The sequence below is a fragment of the Typopeltis vanoorti genome, chromosome 21 (assembly GCF_054136105.1).
Source record: "Typopeltis vanoorti isolate ZY-2024b chromosome 21, IOZ_Tvanoo_1.0, whole genome shotgun sequence".
NCBI classification, from domain to species: Eukaryota; Metazoa; Arthropoda; class Arachnida; order Uropygi; family Thelyphonidae; genus Typopeltis; species Typopeltis vanoorti.
This window is the reverse complement of record NC_143569.1, coordinates 77,963,874-77,990,462: the sequence shown is the minus strand read 5'-3', so window position 1 is coordinate 77,990,462 and position 26,589 is coordinate 77,963,874. Positions and strand designations below refer to the sequence as shown.

Sequence of the window (26,589 nt, the reverse complement as noted above, 5' to 3'; positions counted from 1 at the left end):
GGCAATGCATTCCAATTATTCCACTCTCCATGCAAAGAACCTGCTCACACCCTCCTTATACAGGTTCCAGGGATGGCCTCTTGTTCTACTCCCATCCTATGTAAAATCTCTTCAATGGTAACTCGATAATGACCCCTTATATGTCTCAATCATTTCCCCATCCCCTCCTCCTCCTCCTCCTATTCATGAGGCTTTGCAATTTACATTCTCTCAATCTGTCCTCATACTCCACATTCCAAAGACCACTGATCACCTTTGTGAATCTTCTCTTGACCCTTTCTAACCTATCCTCGTCACCATGAAAACCCAGTGATCAAATCTGTGCACAATAATCCAATGGCATCATAACCTCTTTATTTCTGCATGTCAGGGTCCTCAACATCATTACCAATATTTGATGTGATGTCTTCACAACTTGTGTAATGTGGTTCCTGAATTTCAGGTCCTTGTCTGCAATCACTCCTAGATCTCTCATCTCCTCTACTTCCTTTAAAGTTTCCCCACTAAGTGAATACCTTGCATCCCATCATTGCTTACCAAATCTCAAAACCTTACACTTTATAACAATGAACTGACAGTTCCATTTACCTGTCTATTCATGCAATTTATTCAAGTCTTCCAGTAAGGCCATAACATCTGCTTAACTCTGCATGCTCTCCCCAATTTAGCATCATCTGCAAACTACTGCATATCACTAGTTAAACCCATGCCAAAATCATTAACATACAAATTGAACAACAATGGTCTCAAAACTGACCCTTACGGTACACCACTAGTGAACTTCCCCTTTTGGGATACTTCATCCCAATATACAACTTTCTGATATCTATCCGACAGCCAGTCAGTGATCCAACTCAGAAGTCTGTTATCCAATCCCATCTGTTTCAATTTATTTAACAGTTTGTCGTGTGGCAGTCTATCAAAAACTTTTGCAAAATCCAAGTACACCACCACTATATGCGCATCTCCCTGTCCAAGGTATTCGTCACCTTATTATAGTACATAAGTAAGTTAATAAAACATGATCTCTCTTGAACAAACCCATGAAAACTAGAGAAAATACTGCTGTTATCAACTCATTTCTGTATCCTACTTCTCACCAATTTCTTCAGCACCGTCACCACAACTCCAGATATACAGATTGGCCTATAATTTGAAGCTACAGCCTTATCGCCACCTTTATGCAGTGAAACAATATTATCCTCCTTCCACTCCCATGGAACCTGTGTTGTTAATATAGTACATAAAACAGTACAGGTAAAAATGATATAGGTTTATCAGTATAGTATAAATGAAAACAGGATAAATCTGCACTTATAAAGAATATTACTCTGATATCTCTCCATCAGCTCTCCTCTAATCCAAATCACAGTTTCATATCACCTACCCCCCCCCCATCATGGCAAAATCCTGTCAAATGTCTTGTCAAGCAGCATCACTGAATAGCCATTACCTTTATCCAACTCAACTGTATAAAAAGTAAATAAATTGCAAAGCAATTTATTTAGTCAATCCAGTATTGAATACTGGATTGACATCTTATTCCAGTCAATCCAGTATTCAATACTGGATTGACTGGAATAAGATGCTCATAAAGCATCTTATTCCAGTCAATCCAGTATTCAATTCTATCTTTTTATCAACTTCTCTAAGTGTTCAAGACAGGATGCATGAGGAGTGTTTGCCAGGAGGAACAATAGAAAGGGTGGCTATGGCAATTAAGAGAGGTGAAAGGTGGATGAGATGATTGTGATGGTAGGAACAAATGACTTGAGTGGTAATGTAAGTCGGGCAACGAGAGATATGAGGTTTTTGCTTGAGACTGTACGGAAGAAGACAGAGAGAGGAAAAATTGTGTGTGTGTTGCCTAGGTATGATAATGATGAGCTGAGCAGAAGAGCGGTGATATTGAATGGCATAATAGCAAGAATGTGTGACAAGAGAGAACTGGTATATGTGGATGCTTGGAGTGCGTTTGAGGAAAGAGAGGAATTGTATGCGAGAGACCGTTTACATTTGAATGAGGAAGGACGTAGGCATCTGGAGAGATTGCTGTTCTGAATGAGTCAGTGTGTCCCAGGGAGGATGATAGCAGGGGTGGCCTCTTGTGGGAATGGATACTTGGAAGAAGGGAGACGATGTCAGGTAACATTGAGCCCAGTGGAGTCTAGAAGGGATAATGATGGGTATAGAAACAATGGCATTTATATGCTTTATACTAATGCCAGGAGTATCCGGAATAAGGGAGAGGAATTGGTGGCGCAGATAGCATCAGCCTGGCCAAAAATTATTGGGATCACTGAGACGTGGTTGACAAAAGGGGATATAATAACAGGAATAGAAGTCGCTGGGTATAGCATTTTTCATCAGGATAGGAGGGGAAAGCGTGGTGGTGGGGTACTGCTTATGATAAGTGATGACCTATGTCCTCTAAGAGTGGAGGCTTTGGAAGGAAGTGAGACAAATGATTTTGAGAGCATATGGTGTGAGGTAGAGGTAGGCAAGACAGGATATTTAGTGGGGTGTTGCTACAGACCCAGGAGCACGGAGGATGGGGACCAGGAGATGTTTAGACAGCTCAGTTTGGCAAGTGCAAGAAGAATGATTGTTATGGGAGATTTTAACTACAGTAATATAAATTGGAGAGAGGAAGATGCATGCAGCAATAGTGGAATGGAATTTCTAGAATTCTTGAGGGACAAATGTCTTAGGCAACATGTAACAGAGGGAACAAGAGGTTCAAGAGTTTTAGATTTGGTTATAGCATCAGAAGAGTTGATAATAACTGAGATGACATCTCTCCCACCAGTTGGAGAGAGTGACCATATGGTTTTGACTTGGAAAATGAATAGACATGCAGGAGTATCAAAGAGACGGGAACTTATGTGGAATTATAATGCAGGTGATTATAATAGTCTTAGACGTCAACTTCGGGAAGATTCATGGAGGGAGGAATTGGAAGACCGGGATATCGTTAGTGCGTGGGAAATTGTGAAAGAATATTTGTTAGCAGCAATGGTAAGTTGTATACCACGAGTGAAGAAGAGGACACAATTTGGAGTAAAGTGGATGACAAACAATATTAAACAGGAATTGCATGCAAAAAAAAGACTGTGGAAGAGATATAAAGAGATAGGAGAAGAGAATATGCATGAAGAGTATAAGACACAGTCCAGAAGAGCGACTAGTATGGTAAGGAAGACGAAATTGGAATATGAAAGGAGATTAGCCCTAAGATCCAAAGAAAATCCTAGGGAATTTTTTAGATATGTGGTCAGGAGTAATGACTGTGGAAAAATGATATTGTGGGATAAAAATGGGAATAGAGTGATTGATGCAGAGGACATAGTGGAATTGTTCAATGACCACTTTATTGGAGTATTTCATCCTGGAGGAGTCAGTTTTAATGCTAGAGGGATAGGACAGGTTCAAGGTTTAGAGGTACAGGAGGAGAGTTTGTTTCAGATACTGAGAACTCTGGATGTCAATAAAGCTTTGGGACTGGATGGTATTTCACCACGAGTTTTGAGAGAATGTGCTAGGGAACTGACAGTACCTTTAACCTGGCTTTTCAATGAAAGTCTGGCTTCGACAAAGGTGCCCAGGGAATGGAAGGAAGGTAAGATAGTGCCACTGCATAAGGGTGGTAACAGACTGGAAGTGTCTAATTATAGACCAGTCTGTGTGTCATCAGTAGTTAAGATCATGGAGAAAGTAGTGAGGGACCGTATACAGCACTGGGCAGATGAGAGTAATGTTATCTGTGAGAGTCAACATGGATTTGTGAAAGGGCTCTTGTTTTAGCAATATGCTAGCCTTTTATAATAAAGTTACAAGAACAGTAGATGAGGGAAAGGCATATACTGCAATTTTCTTAGACTTAGCAAAGGCATTTGACAGGGTACCACATGATAAGCTGATATTTAAATTGCAACACATGGGTCTGGATGTCAGATTGGTCAACTGGATTCAGAATTGGCTGTCTGATAGGTATCAGAGAGTTGTATGGTGGAGCAGTTTCAAGGAGACAGAAGGTTACAAGTGGGGTCCCACAGGGCTCAGTACTAGGACCTATATTGTTTAACCCTTATATCAATGACATTGCCAGTGGATTGCAAGGGGATATTCAGTTGTTTGCAGATGATGCGAAGCTGGGAAGGATAGTAATAGTGCAGATGTCGTAGCCCTGCAAGAGGATTTGAATAAGCTAGATAGATGGGCAAATGAATGGGGTGTCAGTTTAATGCAGCAAAATGTAAGGTCTTGAGGTTTGGGAAACATCAATGGGATGCTGCATACTCTATGGGAGGAGTTATACTGGAGGAAGTTGGGGAGACAAGAGATCTGGGGTTGATGATTGATAGAAACCTGAAGTTTAGGGGACATACTGCAAAGGTGGTGAAGGTAACACAGAGGATTGCTGCAATTATGAGAAGGACACTGACCTGCAGAGATAAGAGGGTTATCATTCCGTTATATAAGTCTGATCAGACCACACTTGGATTATTGTTCTCAGATTTGGTCCCCAGGATTTGAAGGGGATAAATTAACTGTGGAAAAGATACAAAGACGGATGACAAAGATGGTCTCAGGACTGTACAAGGATAGTTATGAGAATTGGCTGGCGATATGATTGAGACTTTTAAACTGTTGAGAGGTTGTTACAGGGTTGACACTGGGGAGTTCTTTCACTTGGTTGAACAGCGGGAAGGAGTGATGACAAGAGGCCATCCCTGGAAGTTACGAAAGGAAACTGTGAGCAAGAGGGTGAGGAGTGGTTTCTTTGCATGGAGGGTGGTTGAACCGTGGAATGCATTGCCTGATAGAGTGGTGAGGGCGAGAACGGTCAATGAGTTTAAGGAGTGGTATGATAGACTTTGTGTTTCTTAGGGGGAACCTCCCCTCGATGAGTCTTGACAGACTTTATGTTCTTAGGAAGGACCTCCCACGATGAGTCTTTTGACTCCATGGAGGCCTGAATAATAATAATAATAATATATTAGTATTATAGATGTGCTGAGGTTAGTTTATATGAATCCTGCCTATGAACGAGCATCAGCCTATAGTATATTTATATTAACCAAGTTTGTATTAATCCAACAATACCACTAAGTATGAGATAATCCAGAAACCCTACTTTAAAGACCAAATGTGGAATCTTTTCAAGCCACTTCAGGCCTTTAAATAAGCAAGAGGATGGTCTCACATTAAGAAATGATATTCATCTACTACTTAAAATAAGTTGGAGACTATTTTAAACCAAACATGGTTTTTTCATTGTCACTTCAGACTTTGAATAAATAAGGCAATGAAAACTTTACTATTTAAAACTTAAAATTAAAAATGATGGAAAACTTAAGAATGGTGTATTGCCAGAACAATCAAAGAGATGGTCTGATACAGAATACAGTAATTTCTGTAATAATAACTTCAATGTATGAATTCTGCTATTTCCTCACTACCAGTGTGATGAAAGCATATTTCTATGTCAAGTAGGGTATTTTTATCCACTTTCACATTCTGCTTCTCATACCTAATAATAAAACAAAAAATTCTCAGAAACAGCACTTTATAGAATATGGGGGTGCACTATTCCAAAAGAGGAAGGTCACTAGTGGTGTGCCACAAGGGGTCAGTTTTGGGACCATTGTTGTTCAATTTGTATATAAATGATATTGAGATGGGTTTAACTGGTGATATGCAGCTGTTTGCAGATGATGCAAAAGTGGGAGGGGGGGGAGCAATGCAGAGTGAAGCAGATATTATGACCTTAAGTGAATACTTCAATAGACATGAATGGGTAGGTAAGTGCAACTATCAGTTCAATGTTGCAAATCATAAGGTTCTGAAATTTGGTAAGCAATGATGGGAAGCAGAGTATATACTTGTTGGAGAAACTTGAAAGGAGGTAGAGGAAATGAGAGATCTGGCAGTGGTGGTGGATAAAAACATGAAATTCAGGTGCCACATTACAAGTTGTGAAGACATCACATCACATAATGGTAATGATGTGGAAGACCCTGATATGCAGAAATAAAGAGGTTATGATGCCACTGGATTATTGTGCACAGATTTGATCACTAGGTTTTCATGATGACAAGAATAATTTAGACAGTTCAGAGAAGATTCACAAAGGGATCAGTGGTTTTGGAATGTAGAGTATGAGGACAGATTGAGAGAATGTAAATTACAAAGCTTCATGAATAGGAGGAGGAAGGGATGGGGATATGATTGAGACGTATAAGGGGGTCGTTATCCGGTTGACAAGGAAGAGATTTTTCATAGAATGGGAGAGGGGAGTAGAACAAGAGGCCTGGAACTTCTTTAAGGAGGGTGTGAATAGAGGAGTAAGGAGCAGGTTCTTTGCATGAAGAGTGGTTGATGAGTAGAATGCACTGTCTGAGTGTGTTGTGAACGTATTGAATCAGTTTAAGGCATAGTTGGATGAACTTTTATATGTGATAGTGTGTGGTCCTCTCACAATAAGTCTCTGACTCCAATCAATCGAGGTCAGATGTTAACAACCATAATGATATTCTTACAGGCATCTTGAGCAAAAAAATTTCTATTACTTATTTTTAAAATTGCATTTTTTAAATCAAGGCCTTTTTATTTTGGCTGAGACAAATGTTAACTGTCCATCCCTAGCATTATCCATATACATGCTTAATGTTTAATCATGTATTTGAATGCTTTATTAAGTGGCGCAATAGCAGATGACTTTCATTGCTAGTGCTTAAGATGTGAAGTGACATAAAAAACATGCTTTGTGAACTGAGCAGAATTCCTGTTTATTAAACACTGACTCACCATGGTAATTATTATTATTATTACGGGTATCTTCATGGAGTCAGTAGACTCATCGCGGGAGACCCAAACTAGCAAAACGATATCTGTCATATCTCTTCTTGAATTCATTTACAGAAGAGCTCACAACTAAGTCAGGCAATGAATTCCACTCATTCACCACCCTCCAGGCAAAAAACCTTGTTCTGACACCTTTGTTAACCACACTCTTCTTTAATTTCCAGAGATGACCTCTTGTTCTTCCATCACTATCACACAGCTGAAACATTTCCCCTGCATCAATCCTATAAAAACCTTTCAGTAATTTAAATGTTTCTATTATATCCCCTCTTCTTCGCCTATCAACCAATCTCTGCAATCCACAAGCTCTCAATCTATCAATGTAGGGAGCATTTTTTACATCACTCACCAACTTGGTCACTCTTCTCTGAACCCTCTCCACAGCCTCCTCATCTCCAAGGAATCCAGGTGACCAGACCTGAGCACAGTAATCCAAATGTGGAAGTATCAACGCTTTATAAAGGGGAATAATAACCTCTTTATCTCTGGATGTCAGTGTGTTCCTCAACAACCAAGTAATCCTATGTGCAATCTTGGACACCTTAGCAATGTGTCCTCTGAACTTCATCTCCCTATCTACCAACACTCCTAAGTCCCTAGCCTCATCAATCTCTTGGAGTACCTTTCCATCAATGTAGTACACAGCTGGTAATCTTTTAATCCCAAAATGCATGACTTGACACTTTTCCACATTGAACTGACATCCATTATCTTTTGCCCATTTTACCAGCTTATTTAAATCATCCTGCAAACTTTCAACATCAGCTTGATTTTTTATTGCACTACCCAACTTTGCATCATCAGCAAACAACTGAATATCTCCCTTTAAGCCATTTCCTATATCATTTATATATAAATTAAACAACAATGGCCCAAGCACAGAGCCCTGAGGCACATCACTGGTCACCTGCCTCATTCTGGACTCGGCTCCTCCATACACCACCTTATGGTATCTCTCCCTGAGCCATTCTCCTATCCATATCACCAATTTAGTATCCATTCCCATCTGCTTCAATTTGCGTAACAGTGTTCTATGGGGTATCCTGTCAAAAGCCTTAGCAAAATCCAGAAGTACCACTGTGTAGCCAGTTCCTTTGTCCAACTCAACTTAATCATGTAATAGATGTTTTTACTAGGATATGATTTAATGTCACAGGTGGGAGTTAATATAAAAATGACCTTCAGTTTTATTATTTTAAATTCAATATGATTAATTAAATCAAGTTTTAAATTTTCCTTCCATCAGAATATCTTACTTCAAACAATTTATAAGCCAAGTGAATAAATAACAGGGGAAAAGTTATGGAGATAACTGGAAGATGAAGGTAATGTTCAGATGCATTAGTAGAAATGTAATAATCATGGGGGGGGGGAGTAGCTCACACTAGACAATGAAAATCATTATGACCACATTAGAGGATGTAGTGACAGTACTTATTTACTGTCATTATTAGCACACTGATGTAAATGATGTAGTATAACACCTAAACATAGGCATGAAGATTCTATAGATATCAGAAGTGAAAGAACAAGAGATATGTGAAGTGTTATGTAGGCCAGATGTAAACAAGGTTTTGCGGTTAGGTGACAATAACATGTATTTTAAGAGAATGTGCAAGAGTGGACTGTGCACTTGATCTGGCTGTTTAATGATTCTTGAAAGAAGGAAATTCCTCATAGAGGAAAATAGTGTCACCACACAAAAGTTGTGCCAGACAGATGCTCTCCAACTACAGATTAGTCAGCAGATCTCTAAATGACGAAAAGATAATGGAGAAATTGGTTAGAAATAGAATACAAGACTGAGTAAAAGACAGGTTTCTCTACATCAGCAGATCTTGCTATAGCAATCTACACTGGTTTCCATAAATTAAGGAACAAAGAGAAAAAAAATCATGATAACTCAAACACCGTATGATGAATTTTTATGCAATTCACTGAAAAGCAATATGATATGAGATGTGAAAGAAATACCCAGAAAACTTGTAAATGAATAGTTTAATTCAGTAACAAATCGGTACATGAAGACAATGATCAAAAACAAGAGGTCAAAGTGAGATTGTTAAAGTGTCTCAAAAAGGAATGTGGTCATCATTCACAGCTACAGTGCTCACAATGATGTTTCATACTGTTTATAATGGTATCCAGGAGCTCAGTTGGTAATAACAAGTATTACTCCTGCAAAGCTCTCCTAAGTCCCTGGGAGGTGGATTGAGAGCAGCAACACATCTACCCAGCACATTCCAGATGTGTCTAATAGGAATAAGGTCAGGAGATGTGGCTGACTAGTCCATATGTACAATAACCTCTTTTGAAGATACGTCCACGAGTAGGGCCAGTCCGAGAATATCTGATGCCCCTAGGCAAAGAAAATTTAGGTGCCCCTATGCATTGTCTCTATATATTTTTTCCTCGAACTATGTAGCAAAATTTGGTGCCCCGAGGCTTAGCACCCCTAGGTGATTGCCTAGGTTCGCCTAATGATAAAACTGGCCCTGTCTGAGCTTCACTTGAAGAGGACAAGCATTATCATCTTGTAGGATGTTGGAAGTTATGTTTTTTCCACTTGGTTATACAAGAAATTATATACTTAGTTAATCCTTTATCCAGGTGTAAGCAAACAAAGCTTGTGCCTTAAGTATTATCAGGACAGGGGCAACTTGTGGCAAAGGTGTTATAACTTCTCATCACTTGCATTAGTATCCCATAATGCAGAGCACATCTCTTTGAAGACATGTATAATGCTATGCATTAAGGGAAGGGTCACCACCTAGACTGGTTTCAACCTTTATTGAGGTCTCTTCAGTGGGAGCTAAACCCAGAGGTGATACCACAGTTGAAGTAATGCAGAAGTTATACTTTATATCTAGTAGTGTCTGGGTCCCACTGAAAAGACTTCAAGACAGGTCAAAACCGGTCTGGGTAATAACCCTTCCCATAATGAATAGCATTATACATGTCCACAAGGAGATGTGCTTTGCATTATGGAATACTAAGGGAAGTGATGCGAAGTTATACCACCTTTGCCATGAGTTGTCCCTGTCTTGATAATACTTCAGGTGCAAACTTTGTTTGCTTACACTTGGATAAAATATTAACTAAGTATATAACATCTTGTAGGATAAATAACTCCCTATTGCACCTGCATACAGACAAACAAAATAGGGGGTCCAGCATCTTATGTCTCTATAAGTTGCAGCATTCATGGTTCCAACTAGGAAGCTTATGCATTCACCTTACAAGATGCCTATACACCATACTACTTCCACAAAAGTATCCCTTTTACAGATATCAGATGGATGATAACATGTCCCTAGTTCTCTCCAGATCAGAAGCACACCTGGTATAACTTTGCTGAGAGAACTTTATCATCTCTCTCTCTGTAGATAAAGGTATGCCTAGTGTTGGATTCTGAATAAGGAGAAATTCAAGTTATTAATATTCCTTACAGAATCCAACTTAATCCACCATACCAAAGGCTATACTTGTAAAAATTATTTGATATTAATCCCATGATTGTAAATTATTATTCATGTAATTGCCTTGAGTTTATTTATTAAATTTTATTAATTAATCTAAAATATGTGGTAGAAATGATAGAACCTTGTATTGAAATATTATTCTGTTTATTTTGATTATTCCTAAATTAATATTATGAGGAATTGTATATATAAGTTTAATATGCCTTATGTGAATTATAATATTTTAATTTTTTATTTATCCCTACCAGTATGTAAAGGTATAATGTTATGCAATATTTCTGTTTTTATTTTATTTTGTTTGTTACTATGGAGACGGGCTAGAAATAGCTAGCGTGTGCATGGATCACGAGGTATGGTATTCAACTGCAGAGAAGGAATTGACATAAGAGAGCGTGACAAAGAATTTTGGGTACAGGGGATCAGTAGACCAGAAGCATTCAGGATAGTGCAGTAAAGAGAGAAGGGGGAAGCAGGGAGCACTCATGGCAGCACGGAGTAAAGTAAGAGGCTGTAGTAATAGGAATTAGGTGCTGTAATTAGATTAAGATGAGATGAGGAGATAGCTTATTAGCAACACTGAGTAAAGTAAGAGGCTATAGTAATAGGAATTAAGTGTAATTAGATTACGAAGGATCGGGATGTAAATTGGCAACTCAGAATATTGATAAGGAATTTTAAAGTTATGACGAATTCCAGAGCTTTTAAGGAAGATTAGTGAAAAACTGATTTTATTGCAAAGTAGTAAATGAGGAACAAGTGAATTTTCTAGTGAAAGTGTGTCTACATTTGTGATGCGCTGAGATTAATGATTAAGTTATTTTAAAGAAGATTACTTTTGAAATATGTTGCTCCAGTGTGATAGTTAACTAAAGTTTTAAGTGTGCCTCAGTGAATAATATAGCCAAGAATTTATTCTGGTAAGAACAGTTGTACTATGAAGTTATAAGAAATAATACCTCCTGTTAAATCCTAACTTTAACTGTTGTGCTTATGCTGAAGCTAGAAGATTAATAGTCTTCCCCCCTTAAAGTAACAACTACTTCTTGACTGAACTATGTGATTTCTGACTAAAGGATAATTAAAGAATATAATTGTTAAAATATTTGCTGTGAATTTCAGTGATATTGAACTTTAGAACTATCCTTGTTTGCTAGGGAGAATTCAGATTTTAAAGACTCAATGTTTGATATCAAGAATTGAGTAAATGTTATGAGTGGTTGAACAGAGTTTATTTTGTATTATCCTGTATCCAAAGTATGCTTATGTTTATATTATATAACCCTGCATTAAATGTTTTGTTTTATTGATTTCAATTTGTTTTTTGTGTGATTCTTTTTCTCTGCACCATTCATAAAATTATCGGATCTAGCAGGAACCTTAAATGTTAATGTAAAATTTGGCCTATGAAAAAGAAAATCTTCTTTGTATCTATTAAATTTAATGAATTGACAAAAAAACATTACAGACAGAGTTAATTACAATACTATCAACAAGATTTACTCAAAATAACCACCATTAGCATCGATCACAGCTTCAATTCTGCTTCGGAACCTCGAACAAGCTGATGCTACAGTCTCCCTGGGAAGGGCCGCAAAAACTGTTTTAATTTTATCCATTAACTGGGCTTTTGTATTACTGGAAGTGCGATTGGTGTCTTTTTCAACTGCGCCCCATACAAAATAATCCATGGGGTTAAGGTCTAGGGAGTTTGGAGGCCAAACATTTGGACTGGTGAAGTCGTAGAAATTTTCAGACAACCATTTTTGACTTTTCCCAGAGGTGTGGCAAGGGGTCGAATCCTGCTGCCATACATACGGCCTACCATTGGCTACCCTTGTTATCCAGGGCTTGACTACAGTTAGCAACTCCACGAACAAAGCCCGAATTCCAATGCCAGGGTTCTTCAACACCTGTTCCTGCAGATTTGCGAGGAATTCTGCTGTACGAACGCAATCAGATCGTCTGCTAGGGATCTTTCTTCTTGCTACATCCTCGTAGTCACCATTGCAAGTCTCTAGTTCATGCCTGATTGTTTTTACTGTATTCAGGGAGCATTGGGCAGCAGTCGTAATATCCTTATTTTGATGGCGGGCACGAATCATCATGATACAAGTTATTCTCTTCCATGATTCAGGTGGGTTCCAGCTATCCATCCTTTCTGACATCTTGTATATGAATGAAGAAGGGTCCAAACTTTTAAATGAAGAGAAGTGTGTGTTAATACATGTAACTTACGGAAAAATATAATTAATTATAAATATGTCAAATTTATCCCGAACACCCTGTATAAACATTAGACTGCTAAAGTTAATTAATATTTGATTACACTATTTTGCATAGACTAATCTGAATATAGGGTGGCACAATATAATAGAAATTTGCCTATATTTGGATTAGTAATCAACATACAATTAATTAACCTTGATAAGAACAATGTTAAAACAAGATGGCGGATCAAAAGACAGGATGTACTATTACTATTATGGAAGGACGATCCAACACTAGTATCACTTTGTAGAGAGAAAATTCCAATATTGCAGAGCAGCAGATTCTAATTTAGTCTCTTCAATTTAAATCTACATCTGTATAACAAAGCAGTTGTCCTCACAAAATATAATGAACTGAATTAATAACGTGGCAATTTGCCAGCTTCATTGATCAAGAGGTTAACATATTTGCTCTCCAACCAACAGGTTGCAGTTTTCAATCACACTGTAGGCATCGATGTTTGTGATTGTCTTTAGGTGGGAGATGAATTTCACTGCCTGTTGTGAGACAATGTCCTGCTTATTGGAGGTGCTGAAGTGGGTTCCACATTTGGTCTTGAGAGAAAATGTTTTCAGATTATGAAAAAAATAAATAAAAAATACAAAATTAATAAAAATAGAAAAACATTCCCTAGCTTGTGTATGGACTAATGAACTGTGATTATTATTTTTCCAGGTTTCTATTTATTTTACATATGTACATGCTTTGCAATCTCAAATATTTGCTCTTACCAATGATAATGTTTTTCACAGTGGTGCATCTCCTTCAGCTAGTTCAATGAAATGAAGTTTTGTTGAAATCCTTTTTTTGTTGTTTTGTGACATCTTAAATAGGTAAACCATCAATTCAAAAAATAATATTAAATCACTAAAGCTTGCTTTTAAGAATGAATGCAATCCCTTTACTGAGAGTGCCATGTGTGAGACATGTTCACTGGCCTAGTTGGCCAAGGTAGGCACTGTAGGCATGACTGTTCCCCAGATGATCACTCATATTGTGAATGACTGCCCAAGGTGCCAATTTCATGGTCGTGGCCTCCAGGACAATCACGAGGTGACAGATGAGGCCCTGGAATGGGTTTCTGGTCTGGACATTGACCTGTAGCTGCTTTTGACATAAGAATAAATAAATAAATAAATAAATAAATAAATAAATGGATATTTGTGCTTGTCTTCAGATGAGAGAGATAAATTTCATTGCCCATTGTGAGACCATCACCCCACTTATCTGAGACCTGAAGTGGCTTCCATGTTTGGTCTTTGAAGCCAGGTACCAGATTATGTAAAAATAATATATTAAAAAAAAAAAAATCCTTAACCAGCCCTACAGTGCTGATATATTATAAGTATACAATTTTTCATGATGAGAAAAACTAAATGACCACAGAATATTTCATTCTCTTCTCATAAATAATTTCTGATTACATATTTGTATCTTTTTCATGTATATCAGCAAAACACTTCAGCAGTTCTCTTTTTCAAAAAGTAGCAAAATTTCCTTCCTTAGCTTACCCACTTTTATGGAGCTTTCTGCATGTTTTGCAAGTTCTTATTAATGATAATGTACATCTCTTTAATCTACTGAGAGTGCCACATGCAACACATGACCTCTGGCACTACCAATTCAATGTACTGTTATTTGCATGAGACCAAATGAAAAAGGGAAGATTTGTTCTTTCTCTCTAACTGGAAACAAAAACAAATCTCTAATAGAGAAATGTACTAAAATGCCAACTCAAAATTTGGTGTGCATGGAAAAAATATATTGAATGCATATTTCTGTTTAATATTTACTTTATGGCATGATATTCAGTAAATTCAGTGCTTTACTTCCAAGTACATACTTGTTGAAATTGTATTTATTTTAACTGGGAGAGGAAGTGGAAGAAGAAGAAATCCTTAGGAGAATGGAAAAAAGTATCTCATTGAATGTGTGGTTTAAAGGTGGTATGGGACCAGCTACTTTCATCCACTGATTAAGAGGATGAAGGTAAACCTTCATTTTCTTGCACATCTTAGAGTTTATAAAATTTCTTGGTTTACTTTGAGCATACTGTTAGATCAGTTAATATCTGCCTTGAACACAAGAACTACAACCACAATGATTTGTATGGCAATCCAGAATTGGCAGACCATACTAAGGACATTCCTTCATAGAATTAAATGGAGGAAAACATCTGTGCTACACAGAAGTCACTAGGGGTCTAAGAGACTATTTTTAAAATCAGCATTTGCTATGAAGCACTCCTCTAACCTCAACAAGTATAGCAATATTAATTTGCTAAAGATCTAAAAGACAGTCATTCTAAAACCACATTAGCACAAACTTCTCTGAATTAACGTCAGAGAAATTCAAATTAACTTACGACACTACTTCCTTTTCAGTTATACCGTATTATGAATCGTTTCCATAACACTCTAAATGAGCATTGTGTGTCACCACAGTTGTATAATTTGTGCTCCAATAATGCTGGTTAGAAAACCAATGAAATATTATCAAATTATTATTATTAGACACCTCCAGGGAGTCCAAAGACTCATCGAGGTAGGGCACCTGCTCTACAACTCTGTCTCCACCACTCAATCCACCAACTCACAGCAACTACACCAACGCCATCTACTGCCGACCACCACCACTGGTATTTCCAAAGACAATCACAAACATCCATGCCCACGGTGGGATTCAAACCCACAGCCTTTTGAGTGGAGAGTGGATATGCTAACCACTCAGTCAGCCAGGCTGGCCAAGTTCATATTGTTTCTTCTTCTGGCATTGTTTATACTGTGAAGAACTATCATGCATAACCACCAACATTTTAGATCATTTTATTCAAAAGAATTCTAAAAACAGAGGAAAATTCATGTAAGATAAGTAAATAAGATCAATAATTTCCTAACTTATTATGTAGAAAGTTTTTTTACCTTGGGTATATACTATGTTAAAGATACCAAGCAATTTTATAAGCTAAGATTAAAACCTTATAAAATTGCTTGGTATTCCTAACTTATTAATTTACACACACAAAGTTCCTTTCTGATATCTTCATTTTTAATATGATTCTGCTATTGATGCCATCTATCTGTTCACTACCTGATTTTTCTCCCCTACTCTTATAAATAATTCAAATTTAGTGACCTTCACACATATATACAAGTATGTATATATATATATATATATATATATATATATATATATATATATATATATATATATATATATATATACTGTATATATATATACACACATGAATACTGAAAAGATACTGAAATTTTCTTGAGAGAATTTTTTAATTTATCGCCGGTTTTAAATGTTTTGTTCAAACTTAGTATCTTTGATTTTTTTTTTAATGGCAAACAAACAACGTGCATAATTATAAAATTACGGCATTAAATTAAAAAAAAAAAGGCATTCAAAAGATTTTTAAAAAAAAAGACCAATGCAACGGTTCTCCAACGAGAATTGTTATTTTTCAGAGGCTCAAAAAATAATAACCGGGGATATTTGCTATTTTCTTATAGGTAAACAACTGTTTTATATATACGAAAACTATTGTTATTACATCCACTTTACGTGACAGTAGAAACAGTGTACACTTTTAGATTCTAAATAATAATTATTATTATAAAAACCTCCATTAAGTCAAAGACTCATCGCAGATGGTCTCATCACTGTTCACTATTTTTAAGTGTTGTTCACACGTTAAAATGATCGGCAAACGTAATCTGACTGGCTAAGAGCTTAAGAGAACATCCAATTCTCTTTCTGTCCATTCGCACTGTATATATTTACAAGTATTTATTTGATCACATTCCAGAGGTACGTGCAACGAACCATCTCAGGATGTAATTTTGTGTACAAATGTGGCATTCAGACACACCACATTTGTAATAGACAAATATACATTTTTAAAATGTTGCACGTTGAATATACTTGTTCCGGTCGTTGAAAACTTAGCACTAGGCTATAATATAGTCAACTACGCTTGTATTTACGGAAAGCAAATATGTGTAGGGTTTTTTTTTCGTGATCACGAAGACTGATAATTACATTAACATTAACTATTTGTGATAAACATTTTTACAAAAACGTTGAGGTAAACTTTTGTCCCCGCAAATGTGTAAACAAAAAAGTAATAAAAAATTAAACAAATAACTCGTTAATACAAAACACAAACTACCTGTTTTACAAAAGGTATTAACTGCACATCCTAAAGGGCGCCAACCAAGAGCAAATCGTACCAAAGAGCGATACATAATGCGCAAAATCGAACGGTTGATATTTACTTTCTAGAGAGTAATGGCGGAAGGTAAATATTGAATCACCAAATTAAGAAGGAAATGAATAACACATTACATTTTTTAATCTGTTCACTAAGCACTTTTTAAACACATATGCTCATTATGTGTTTCTTATGTTTAAATTCCAACATCAGTTTATAAAACAACTATAGTAATGGTCTCAATTAATAAATCGCATTCCGAAATGAATCCGTGGCCTCCTTGAAGGTGTCACGTAATAATAATAATATAATGCATATATATATATATATATATATATATATATATATATATATATATATATATATATATATATATATATATATATATAATTATAATTATATATATATATAATTTCAAATTACATAAAGAATTTTTATTGTTTGTTACTCCCAAAACGAATGCTGTGTTTGAAAGGACCCCCCTTATCGAATATATTCCTTCGGAAATAAATAATGTGTGACTGTTTTGTTTCTAGGAGATTCATATAAAGTCCCTTTCTAATCATCATTCAGCATCCCCTACAAAAAAAGGAGCAGGACGCTGAATAATCGTAGTGTATGAGCTGAGAACACCTTGAATAAGGATACCATAATCAAATAAGAATGCTCTATTTTAACTTATTTTTTATATTATTTTGATGTATGGTTCAATGATTGCAGTGTAAAGTTTATTTTCGAATTAATCTGGAAGGAGAAAGTACCAGTTTGTTGCCTTCTTGGGGAAAAAAAAAAAAACTGAATAGGATAAAAAAAAACTGAATAGGATATAAAAAAAAAAAAGAAACTTAGGAATGAAAAGTCTCCGCCTTCAACAAACGGTGTAAATAATAATAATAATAATAACACATAAAACATAATTATAAACGGCATCTGGTGAAGAGAGGCAGACAAGTTTCGCCATCTCGTGGCCCCCCCCTAACCTTAACGTAGTATATTAATATATATGACATAATGCATGTTCTATGGTCGATTTTCTCGAGTTCATTTTCTTTCCTAATATCCTCATTTTTTTCAATGGCAATATCATATTAAAAATGAGGATATTGGGAAAGAACTTTACATTGTTAGCATTCAGGAATGTGTTAGCACAGCTAATCTCATGTGGTGCCGGTCACTTAAGCAGAATGGGAGAGACAAGGTTTCTTTGTCAGGCTGGCAGGCCAGAGGAAGACCAAGATCCAGGTGGATTGATAAGTAAAAAGTGCCTTAGAAGGCAAATATAAGATCTGATAATATTGAAGTTTTGACAGATAACAGATTAATTTGGATTTGGAAATTAGTAATAATGTAACTTTCATGAAGTACTATCACAATATCCTGTACACCTCCCCCTCCCCTGTGAGGATAGATGTCAGGAATTTGATGATGATGATAAAAACATATTGCATAATTTTTATCCGTGTATACTTTTTTATTGTGCACAGATGCACAGGTGTATTATTATTATTATTCCGTGACATCTCCAGGGAGTATAAAGACTCATCGAACTTAGAATGGTCCTTCTTTGGGCATCCTAGGGCTATAGTTGCAAATGTCAGTCTCATAGGACTACACAGGCTTACATGTATAATTATCTTTATTTTTTATGGTAATGCTACCATTGAAGATTGGAAACTGATTGAATTTAGTATTGTAAATGGAATAAAGGTGAGATAAACTGAAAACTCTGAATTAGAATCAGAAATGTACATTTTAAGCCACTGCATGCTTCAATGGATACAGTGATGGTCACAAGGTGATAAGTCTAGTCTTTAGGAAGTAGATGATTAAAAATGTCTACCACCTATAGAATTTCACATACATCTAGGACTGTTATTAGGGTATATGCCACCCATAGGCAAATACTACTTTGCGGTCCCTAAACTCAAAAGAATATGTAAAATGTAAAAGAAAAATCATGTGGGTATTCCACTTGCAAACTTTGTTTGCTTAAGCTTGAGCATAGAATTATAACAAGAAATATATTTATTATTATTATTATTATTATTATTATTATTATTATTATTATTATTATTATTATTATTTTAACGGTGTCTCCATGGAGTCAAAAGACTCATCGCGGGAGACCCGACATTGACACACTAACCATTATTTACACAATACCTGTCATACCTCTCCTTAAATTCATTCACAGTTGAAGCATTCACAACCAGTTCTGGCAAAGCATTCCACCCATTCACAACCCTCCAAGTAAAAAATCTAGTCCTAACACCCTTGTTAACCACACTCTTACACAATCTCCAGGGATGGCCCCTCGTTCTCTCACATCCTGCACTGGTCTTAAGAATATCATCAGTATCAATCCTGTAAAATCCCTTTAACAATTTAAATACCTCTATCATATCTCCTCTCCTACATCTATCAGCTAGTTTTTGGAGTCCACAGATCATCAATCTATCCTCATAGGGAACATCCCACAGACCTGCAACAATCTTTGTAACCCGCCTCTGAATCCTCTCTACCACTTCCACATCACCAAGAAATCCTAGCGACCAGATCTGTGCACAATAGTCCAAATGCGGCCTTATTAATGCCTTATAGAGTGGAACAATAACTTCCCTATCCCTGCTTGTTAGTGTGTTCCTCAACAACCATGTAATTTGATGTGATGTTTTGGCAATCTTAGCAATATGCCCTTTAAACTTAAGTTGTCTGTCCACAATAACTCCCAAGTCTCTTGTCTCATCAACTTCGTGCAGTTCAGTTCCGTTAATATAGTAAACAGCATGCGATGTCATCCTCCCGAAGTGCATCACCTTACACTTAGCCATGTTGAACTGACAGCCATTTTACTCAGTCCATACCGTCAGCCTATTTAAGTCATCCTGTAAAATATCCACATCATTTGAATTGATTATCGCTCTTCCCAATTTTGCATCATCAGCAAACAAGTGGATATTTCCATTCAAGGTATTTCCAATATCATTGATGTACAAATTAAACAATAGAGGACCAAGAACTGAGCCCTGAGGTACACCACTAATCACTTGCCTTTTCCTGAACTCAGCTCCTCCGTAAACCACTCTTTGATATCTGTCCGCCAGCCATCCTTTAATCCAAATCATCATCTTCGGATCCAAACCCATTTGCTCTAATTTATGTAACAGAGTTCCATGTGTAATCCTGTCAAAAGCCTTTGCAAAGTCAAGCAGTATCACTGAGTAAGGATTTCCTTTATCCAACTCCACTGTTACTTTATTATAGAACATAAGCAAATTACTTAGGCAAGACCTACCCTTCACAAAACCATGTTGCCCTTATAAAGTATCATATTGCTGTCCACCCAGTCCTGAAGTCTAATTTTAACTAATTTCTTCAAAATCTTAACCACCACTCCAGATATACTGATTGGTCTATAATTTGCAACCTCAGTCTTAGAGCCTCCCATGTGCAACGGAACTATTTTCCCCTCTTTCCACTCTATTGGCACTTTACCAGAACTGAGGCTTAAATTAAACATCCTAGTTAGAGGAGTTGCTAATTCTCTTGCACATTCTCGTAACACATGGGCCGATATGCCATCTAACCCAATGGCAGTGTTAGCATTAAGGTTCTTTAATATATTAAGCACCTCAATTTCATCTATCTCTATACTCTCATCAGTCAATGGCACATCTGACACTGCACTATCACTATGAAGATGGTACACTTTTGCGAAATGATCACTAAGCAACTCAACTATTTGATTAGCTTCAGTAATTTCCTTACCATCAACACTTTTTAAAGTAATCGTTCCATGGATATTTTTCCTTTTACTAGCCACATAGCGAAAGAACTCTTTAGGGTTTCTTTTGGATTCATCAGCTAGCTTCCTCTCATAATTATCTTTGGCTTTCCTTACCACAGGTTACTCTCTTTGCCTTATATTGTTCATTGGAACACTCATCACCTTTTTCTTTATACATCTTCCACAACCTTTTCTTTATCTGCAACTCTTGTTTAATAGTATTAGTCATCCATTTTACTCCTACTTGATTTCTCCTTCTGACTCTGGGAATGCGGTCTGATACAGCTTTCTTCAAATACTCCTTGAGAATCTCCCACGCACCATCAACATCTCTCCCCTTGAATTTCTCATGCCATAATACAGCTGAAAGCTGACTTCTCAGCTTGCCATAATCACCAGCCTTGTAATTCCACATATACCCATTCTTAATAGAATATTCAGCACGTCTTTCAATCTCCCAGGTCAAGACCACATGATCGCTTTCCCCAAGTGGAGACATTGTAACTAAATTACTTATTGATATGTTCTCCGATGTTATGACCAGATCTAACACTCTAGAATCTCTTGTCCCTTCCATCACATGCTGTCTCAGGTAATTATCTCTTAACAATTGTATAAACTCCATTTCCTTTGTTCCTTGTGACCATTCTTTCTCCCAATCTATGTCCCCAAAGTTAAAATCCCCCATAATAATTACTTGACCTTTACTCATCGTGCTAATTTGCCAATACATGCTATGTACATTCTCCCTTATTCCCCTTGGATTATAGCAACAACCAATTACATATTTCGCCTTGTTAATCTCTATCTCACACCAAACAGCCTCTAATGAACTGCCCTCTACATGCCTGTCATAGTGAGGTACTTCTATCTTTTTTGGCTTTAATGTTTCGTCTATCATTAATAAAACCCCTCCCCCCATTCTGTCATCTCTGTCCTGCCTGAAAATACTCTAGCCCTTACATTCAATTCCAATAACTATATCATTCTTAGTTAACCAAGTTTCGCTAATTCCTATAATTTTTGGCCATGTTGTACTAAGTAATGACAAAAATTCTTCACACTTATTCCTAATACTTCGAGCATTAGTATACATTAACTGCAATACTCCATTCCTCCCATAATATCGCTGTGTGAGAATTACCCCACTCTGTATACTGTTAACATTCTGCGAACAATTAATCCCAGTTTCACAACGATTAATGAACTTAGTACTATTTACAGCTGACTCTATCACCTGCCTCCTTAGCAAATCCCATTTCCCTGTTTATGACCCTTTACTCTGTCCTTTATCAATAAATGTTCTAAATGCAAAGCTCCTAATCCATTTAAGTGCAAACCATCTCTCTTAAAATACTCCTTCCTTTTATCAAGCTCATCCCAGACATTCATAAAATGAATATTCAGTTTCATTTCTTTGCAAAACCTTTTACACAATCTGGACACCATTCCATTTACTATAATTGCTCTTCTGTTCATTTCATCACAACCAAATCGTGGTAGCACACTCATGATCTTTCCACTCTCACTCTTTGCATTCATTGCTATCATTTAATTCTTCAAATCCCGTCTTACAGAAAATCTTTCGCTATGTAGATCATTCGTCCCTATAACTGCAATAATCTCACTCACTCTATCTTTCTGCAATTTCACAGTTATATCCTTAATCTTTGACCCTGGATAACACGCTTTAATTACTCTACCATCCTTCACACCCTTAATTATAGAATTCCCATATAGCACAACATCTTTTTTGCTTCTTCTTAACTTGACATCGTTTACTCCCACTGATGCTTGTTTTTGTTCCTGAACCTCTCTCACATTCTTTAGTATATCACTCAGCAGTATGTGTGTTTCTATTTCTGCACTATTTATTCCATGCACATATTCACTTCTGTCATTCTCATACTTTGTCATTCTTAATCCCCCCATACTTCCTATTCCATAAAAAACATTAGAACCTATTGGAATTCTAAAAGATAGATTATATAATTTGGTATGATCAAAATTATAAAATATATTACAGTCATTTAAAAATGTCCGTTCATTTCTTTCAGGAGAACTTGCACAACACAGTCTACTCCACATGCTTCTATCAGATACATTGGGATATGGCTGTATAAAACATGTATGTTCCCTATGTTACTGACGGTAGCTAACTGCAAAGTCTTGATGATCACTTAAACTTGGGATATTAGTCAAACCAGATGTATCATCATTTATTACATTAAAACTTCTGCGATCATACGAGTCACTTAATACAGGCAAAACATTTGATATATTAGAAGATGTGGAATGGACTGCACAATCTTTCGTTTCTACTTTGACATCAGATTCAAGAGGGGGGGATACTATAGAAACACAAGATCTTAAGTAATCTGGATTGACACCCCCAGCAACCACAGAAGAAATGGCTGACTCAGATGACATACCCAAGATTGTGACTGGCAGGTGAGAATCAACCGTAGCATCAGAAACCGACAACACACTGCCATGCACACATTCACCTGAATTGATGAAAGGACCATCATCACCGCTAAAAACCGTGACTGCAGCATCAGAAACCGACAACACACCGTTATGCACACATTCACCTGAATTGATGAAAGGACTGTTGTCATCACTATCCAAGGTTGTGACTGGTAGGTGAGAATCAACTGTAGCATCAGACACTGAACAAGACAATACACCCGTGTGCACACTTTCATCTGACAGTTGGCCCTCAGCAACCAAGTGAACAATGATCGGTTTCCCTGCTTCGTGACGATCATAATCTGAAGCTCTCTGCTGTATGCCTTCCACAGAATCATTGTACTTATTAGCAACTTCCAAAAAATCTTTCATTTTTTAGGAACTCTGCAGATTTTAACAATGATGGAAGCATATCCCATGAAATATTAATTTCACCATGGTACATATATTGGATCATCAACCTTAAGTCGTCAAACTTCATGTCATTTAATGTCACAACAGGATGACTACTTGGGTTCTCTAAAAATAAGCTGTACAGAAGAGTGCTGCTTGCAGATAATACTATTTTGTGAGCCTTAAGGGTCATTCCTTCACACGATAATGCTACATCCACCAAACTTTCACTAGCAAGTAATTTATTAAAAACAGATAATATATTAGGTGTGTGATTGTGCCCTTTCAAACAAATTGTCTGTGATCTTGTTATCATATTGAGTTCTGAACTAAGTTTAAAATAAAATACTCATATTAAACAACATTAAACAATACCTAACAAAATTTACATACGTTGCTTGAAATAATTATCTCAGTATTATACACTTATAATCAATAGATTTCATTTAATATCCAGTATATATTCTCAGAGAATGGCAGTATTAGGCTTAACAACAAGAACGCGATCACTATAACATATCATTCTCAAATTGTTTCATCAAACACGTCATTATATGAATAACCAAAAATATCTAACACAAGGATTTACATACGTAGCTACAAAGAAGATTTAACAGCCACAAGCTGTCACAATAGCGAGATTAGGCTTCGCTGCAACGATGCATAATCATACAATCTGATATCAAATACAAACCAATTATGTCAAATGCAAAAATACTCGACACAAAATAAACACGCTTGACTTGAAAGAAGCACTTAACTGAAAAATACACAGCCATAAAATATTTATATCAAATATGTTCGGCAGACAACTGCCGCAATCTCGTGGTTCCTCAGTCAATATATTACTAAAGCAGTATATTATAGCCTGAAATAGGGTTGATTTTAAAGTCCATTTTTCTTGAGTTTCTAGAGTTTTCGAAATCGACTAACACGTGAACCAATGGAAGGAAATCTTAGAAAAAATGCTTAGTTAGCAACTAGAATCGAACTTAGAATACTATTTCATTGTGCAGTCTAGTGCTATGGATGCAACCACGCTTCTACAGGGATACGAGTCTCAAAGCCTTTCCTGACGGGTTCCCGAGTTAGTCGATCACTGGCATAGGCAAGAAAAAAAAAAAACGTAAATGTGTTTACGGGTTTTTTCATCCCGTAAACACAAGAAAATCGACCGTGGTACTTACATTATTTCAAACAGTAACAGATCTTGTTAGGGTTAGGTACCAAGAGATGGCAATAATTGTTTGCCAGCCTCTTCATTGTTGGCTGCTATAATTAGTGATAGACATGGGCCAGCTATCTCTGATTGGCTACCGGTAGAGATTGAACTGCCCACTCAGTCTCCAAAAGCTAGATAGGGTATAAAGCCCACGCCTACTCCCCATAAGGGAATAAAAGGCGTTAGCTGATTTTTTTGATAATAATAATAATAATAATAATAATAATAATAAGCTAACACCTTTTGTTCCCTTATAAAGAGTAGGCGAGGATTACAAACACTATCTAGCTTTTGGAGACCGGGTAGGCATTTCAATTTCTACTGGTAGCCAATCAGAGATAGCTGGCCCATGTCTATCACTAATTATAGGCACACAGATGAAGAGACTGGCAAACAATCTCTTGGTACCTAATCTCTTTTGCCATCTCTTGATACCTAACTCCAACAGGATATGTTATTGTCTGAAATAATGCAGGTTCTACCGTCGATTTTTCTAGAGTTTTCAGGACAAAAAAAATCGAATTTCCAGGAAAAAAACCCACTTGCTCTGCCAGAGATCGAATAACTCGGGAACTGGACGAAGAAAGGCTTAGAAAGAGTCCTTCCAGTTGGCCACTAGACTTGAACTATAAGTCTATAGTCTATCTTTTTGAAAATAGAAGATCTTGTGGCGCCACCTGTTGTATCATTTTGTTGTTGAAAACGGCAACCTTCATTAGTGTTGTTTCAACTGTTTATGACATTTGTTTCATTAGAAGCCGAGTTATAGTGACAGTGTGTTTTGACGAACGGTCGGAAACTGAGTTTCAAACAGAGAGCTGCGATTAACTTTTGTGTTAAACTTGGTAAAGGTTTTACCGAAATGCATCAAATGCTTCAAAAAGCATAAGGTGATGAATGTTTATCCCATGTTTACGAGTGGTTTAAACGATTTCAAAGTGGCTGTGAGACGCTGATGACGAAAAGCTGGGCCATCCAAAAACTGGATTGCGCGAAGTTAACATCCAAAAAGTGCGTGATTTCATCAAAGAAAACTCAAAATCCGTGAAATTGATTGAAGATGAATTGGGATTCCAAAATCAACTGTGCACAACATTTTGACCGCGAGTTTGGGCCTTCGTAAATTGAAATCGCGATATGTTCCCCACAAGTTGACCGACAGCCAAAAAATGAATCGAATTAAATACTGCAAGGACCTCGTTAAAACCGCTCGTAAGGACTCAAACTTCCTTGAAACGATCGTTACTGGTGACGAAACGTGGTGTTTTGAGTATGAGCCCGAAACAAAGCACCAGAGTGCTGAATGGAGACCACCAGAAGAGGCGCTTCCGAAAAAAAGTCGCTTGAAGAACCCAAAAAGTATAGACAATGCTGATTTGTTTCTACGATTCCAAGGGCATTATCCACAAAGAATTCATTCAGCCTGGCCAAACGGTCAATGTTGAGTTTTATCTCGAAGTTTTGAAGCGATTGATAGTGAGAATTCGTCGCGTACGGCATGAATATGGTGACGACCGACCGTTCGTTAAAATATACTGTCACTCTTGGCACCATAGCTCGGCTTCTAATGAAAGAATTGTCAAACAGTCGACACAACACTAATGAAGGTTGCGGCTGTCGACAACAAAAAGATACTACAGGTGGCGCCACTAGTTTCTTGTATTTTTGAAAAGTTCAGTTTCTTTTTGGACAGAGGGTATACAACAACTTTTATAGAGGTGAAAGTTTCAAGGTCACTACCCAGACTGGTTTCATCCTTTATTGAGGTTTCATTGGTGGGAGCCAGACCCAAGCAATTAAATCAACGCAAAAATCACATATTTTCCATATAACAAGTAGGAAAAAAGATCTATCACTTTATTATTAAATAATCTGGATG

General features: G+C 36.8%; 1 protein-coding gene across 3 annotated transcripts in view; it reads right to left on the bottom strand.

Annotated features, from left to right (window-relative positions):
* Window positions 1–26,589, bottom strand: part of tzn (hydroxyacylglutathione hydrolase tenzing norgay) — an 85,338-nt gene that overhangs the window by 55,239 nt on the left and 3,510 nt on the right. The window contains exon 1 of one of the 3 annotated variants that reach the window (XM_090411697.1): window positions 16,795–17,111. The exons of 1 other annotated variant lie outside the window; for it this stretch is intronic. In XM_090411697.1, the coding sequence (XP_090267823.1) occupies window positions 16,795–16,870 (76 nt within the window). In that variant the 5' untranslated portion in view covers window positions 16,871–17,111. Of the gene's footprint in view, window positions 1–16,246; window positions 16,367–16,794; window positions 17,112–26,589 lie in introns of those variants that run through there. One more of the 3 variants, XM_090411699.1, reaches the window with a different exon arrangement.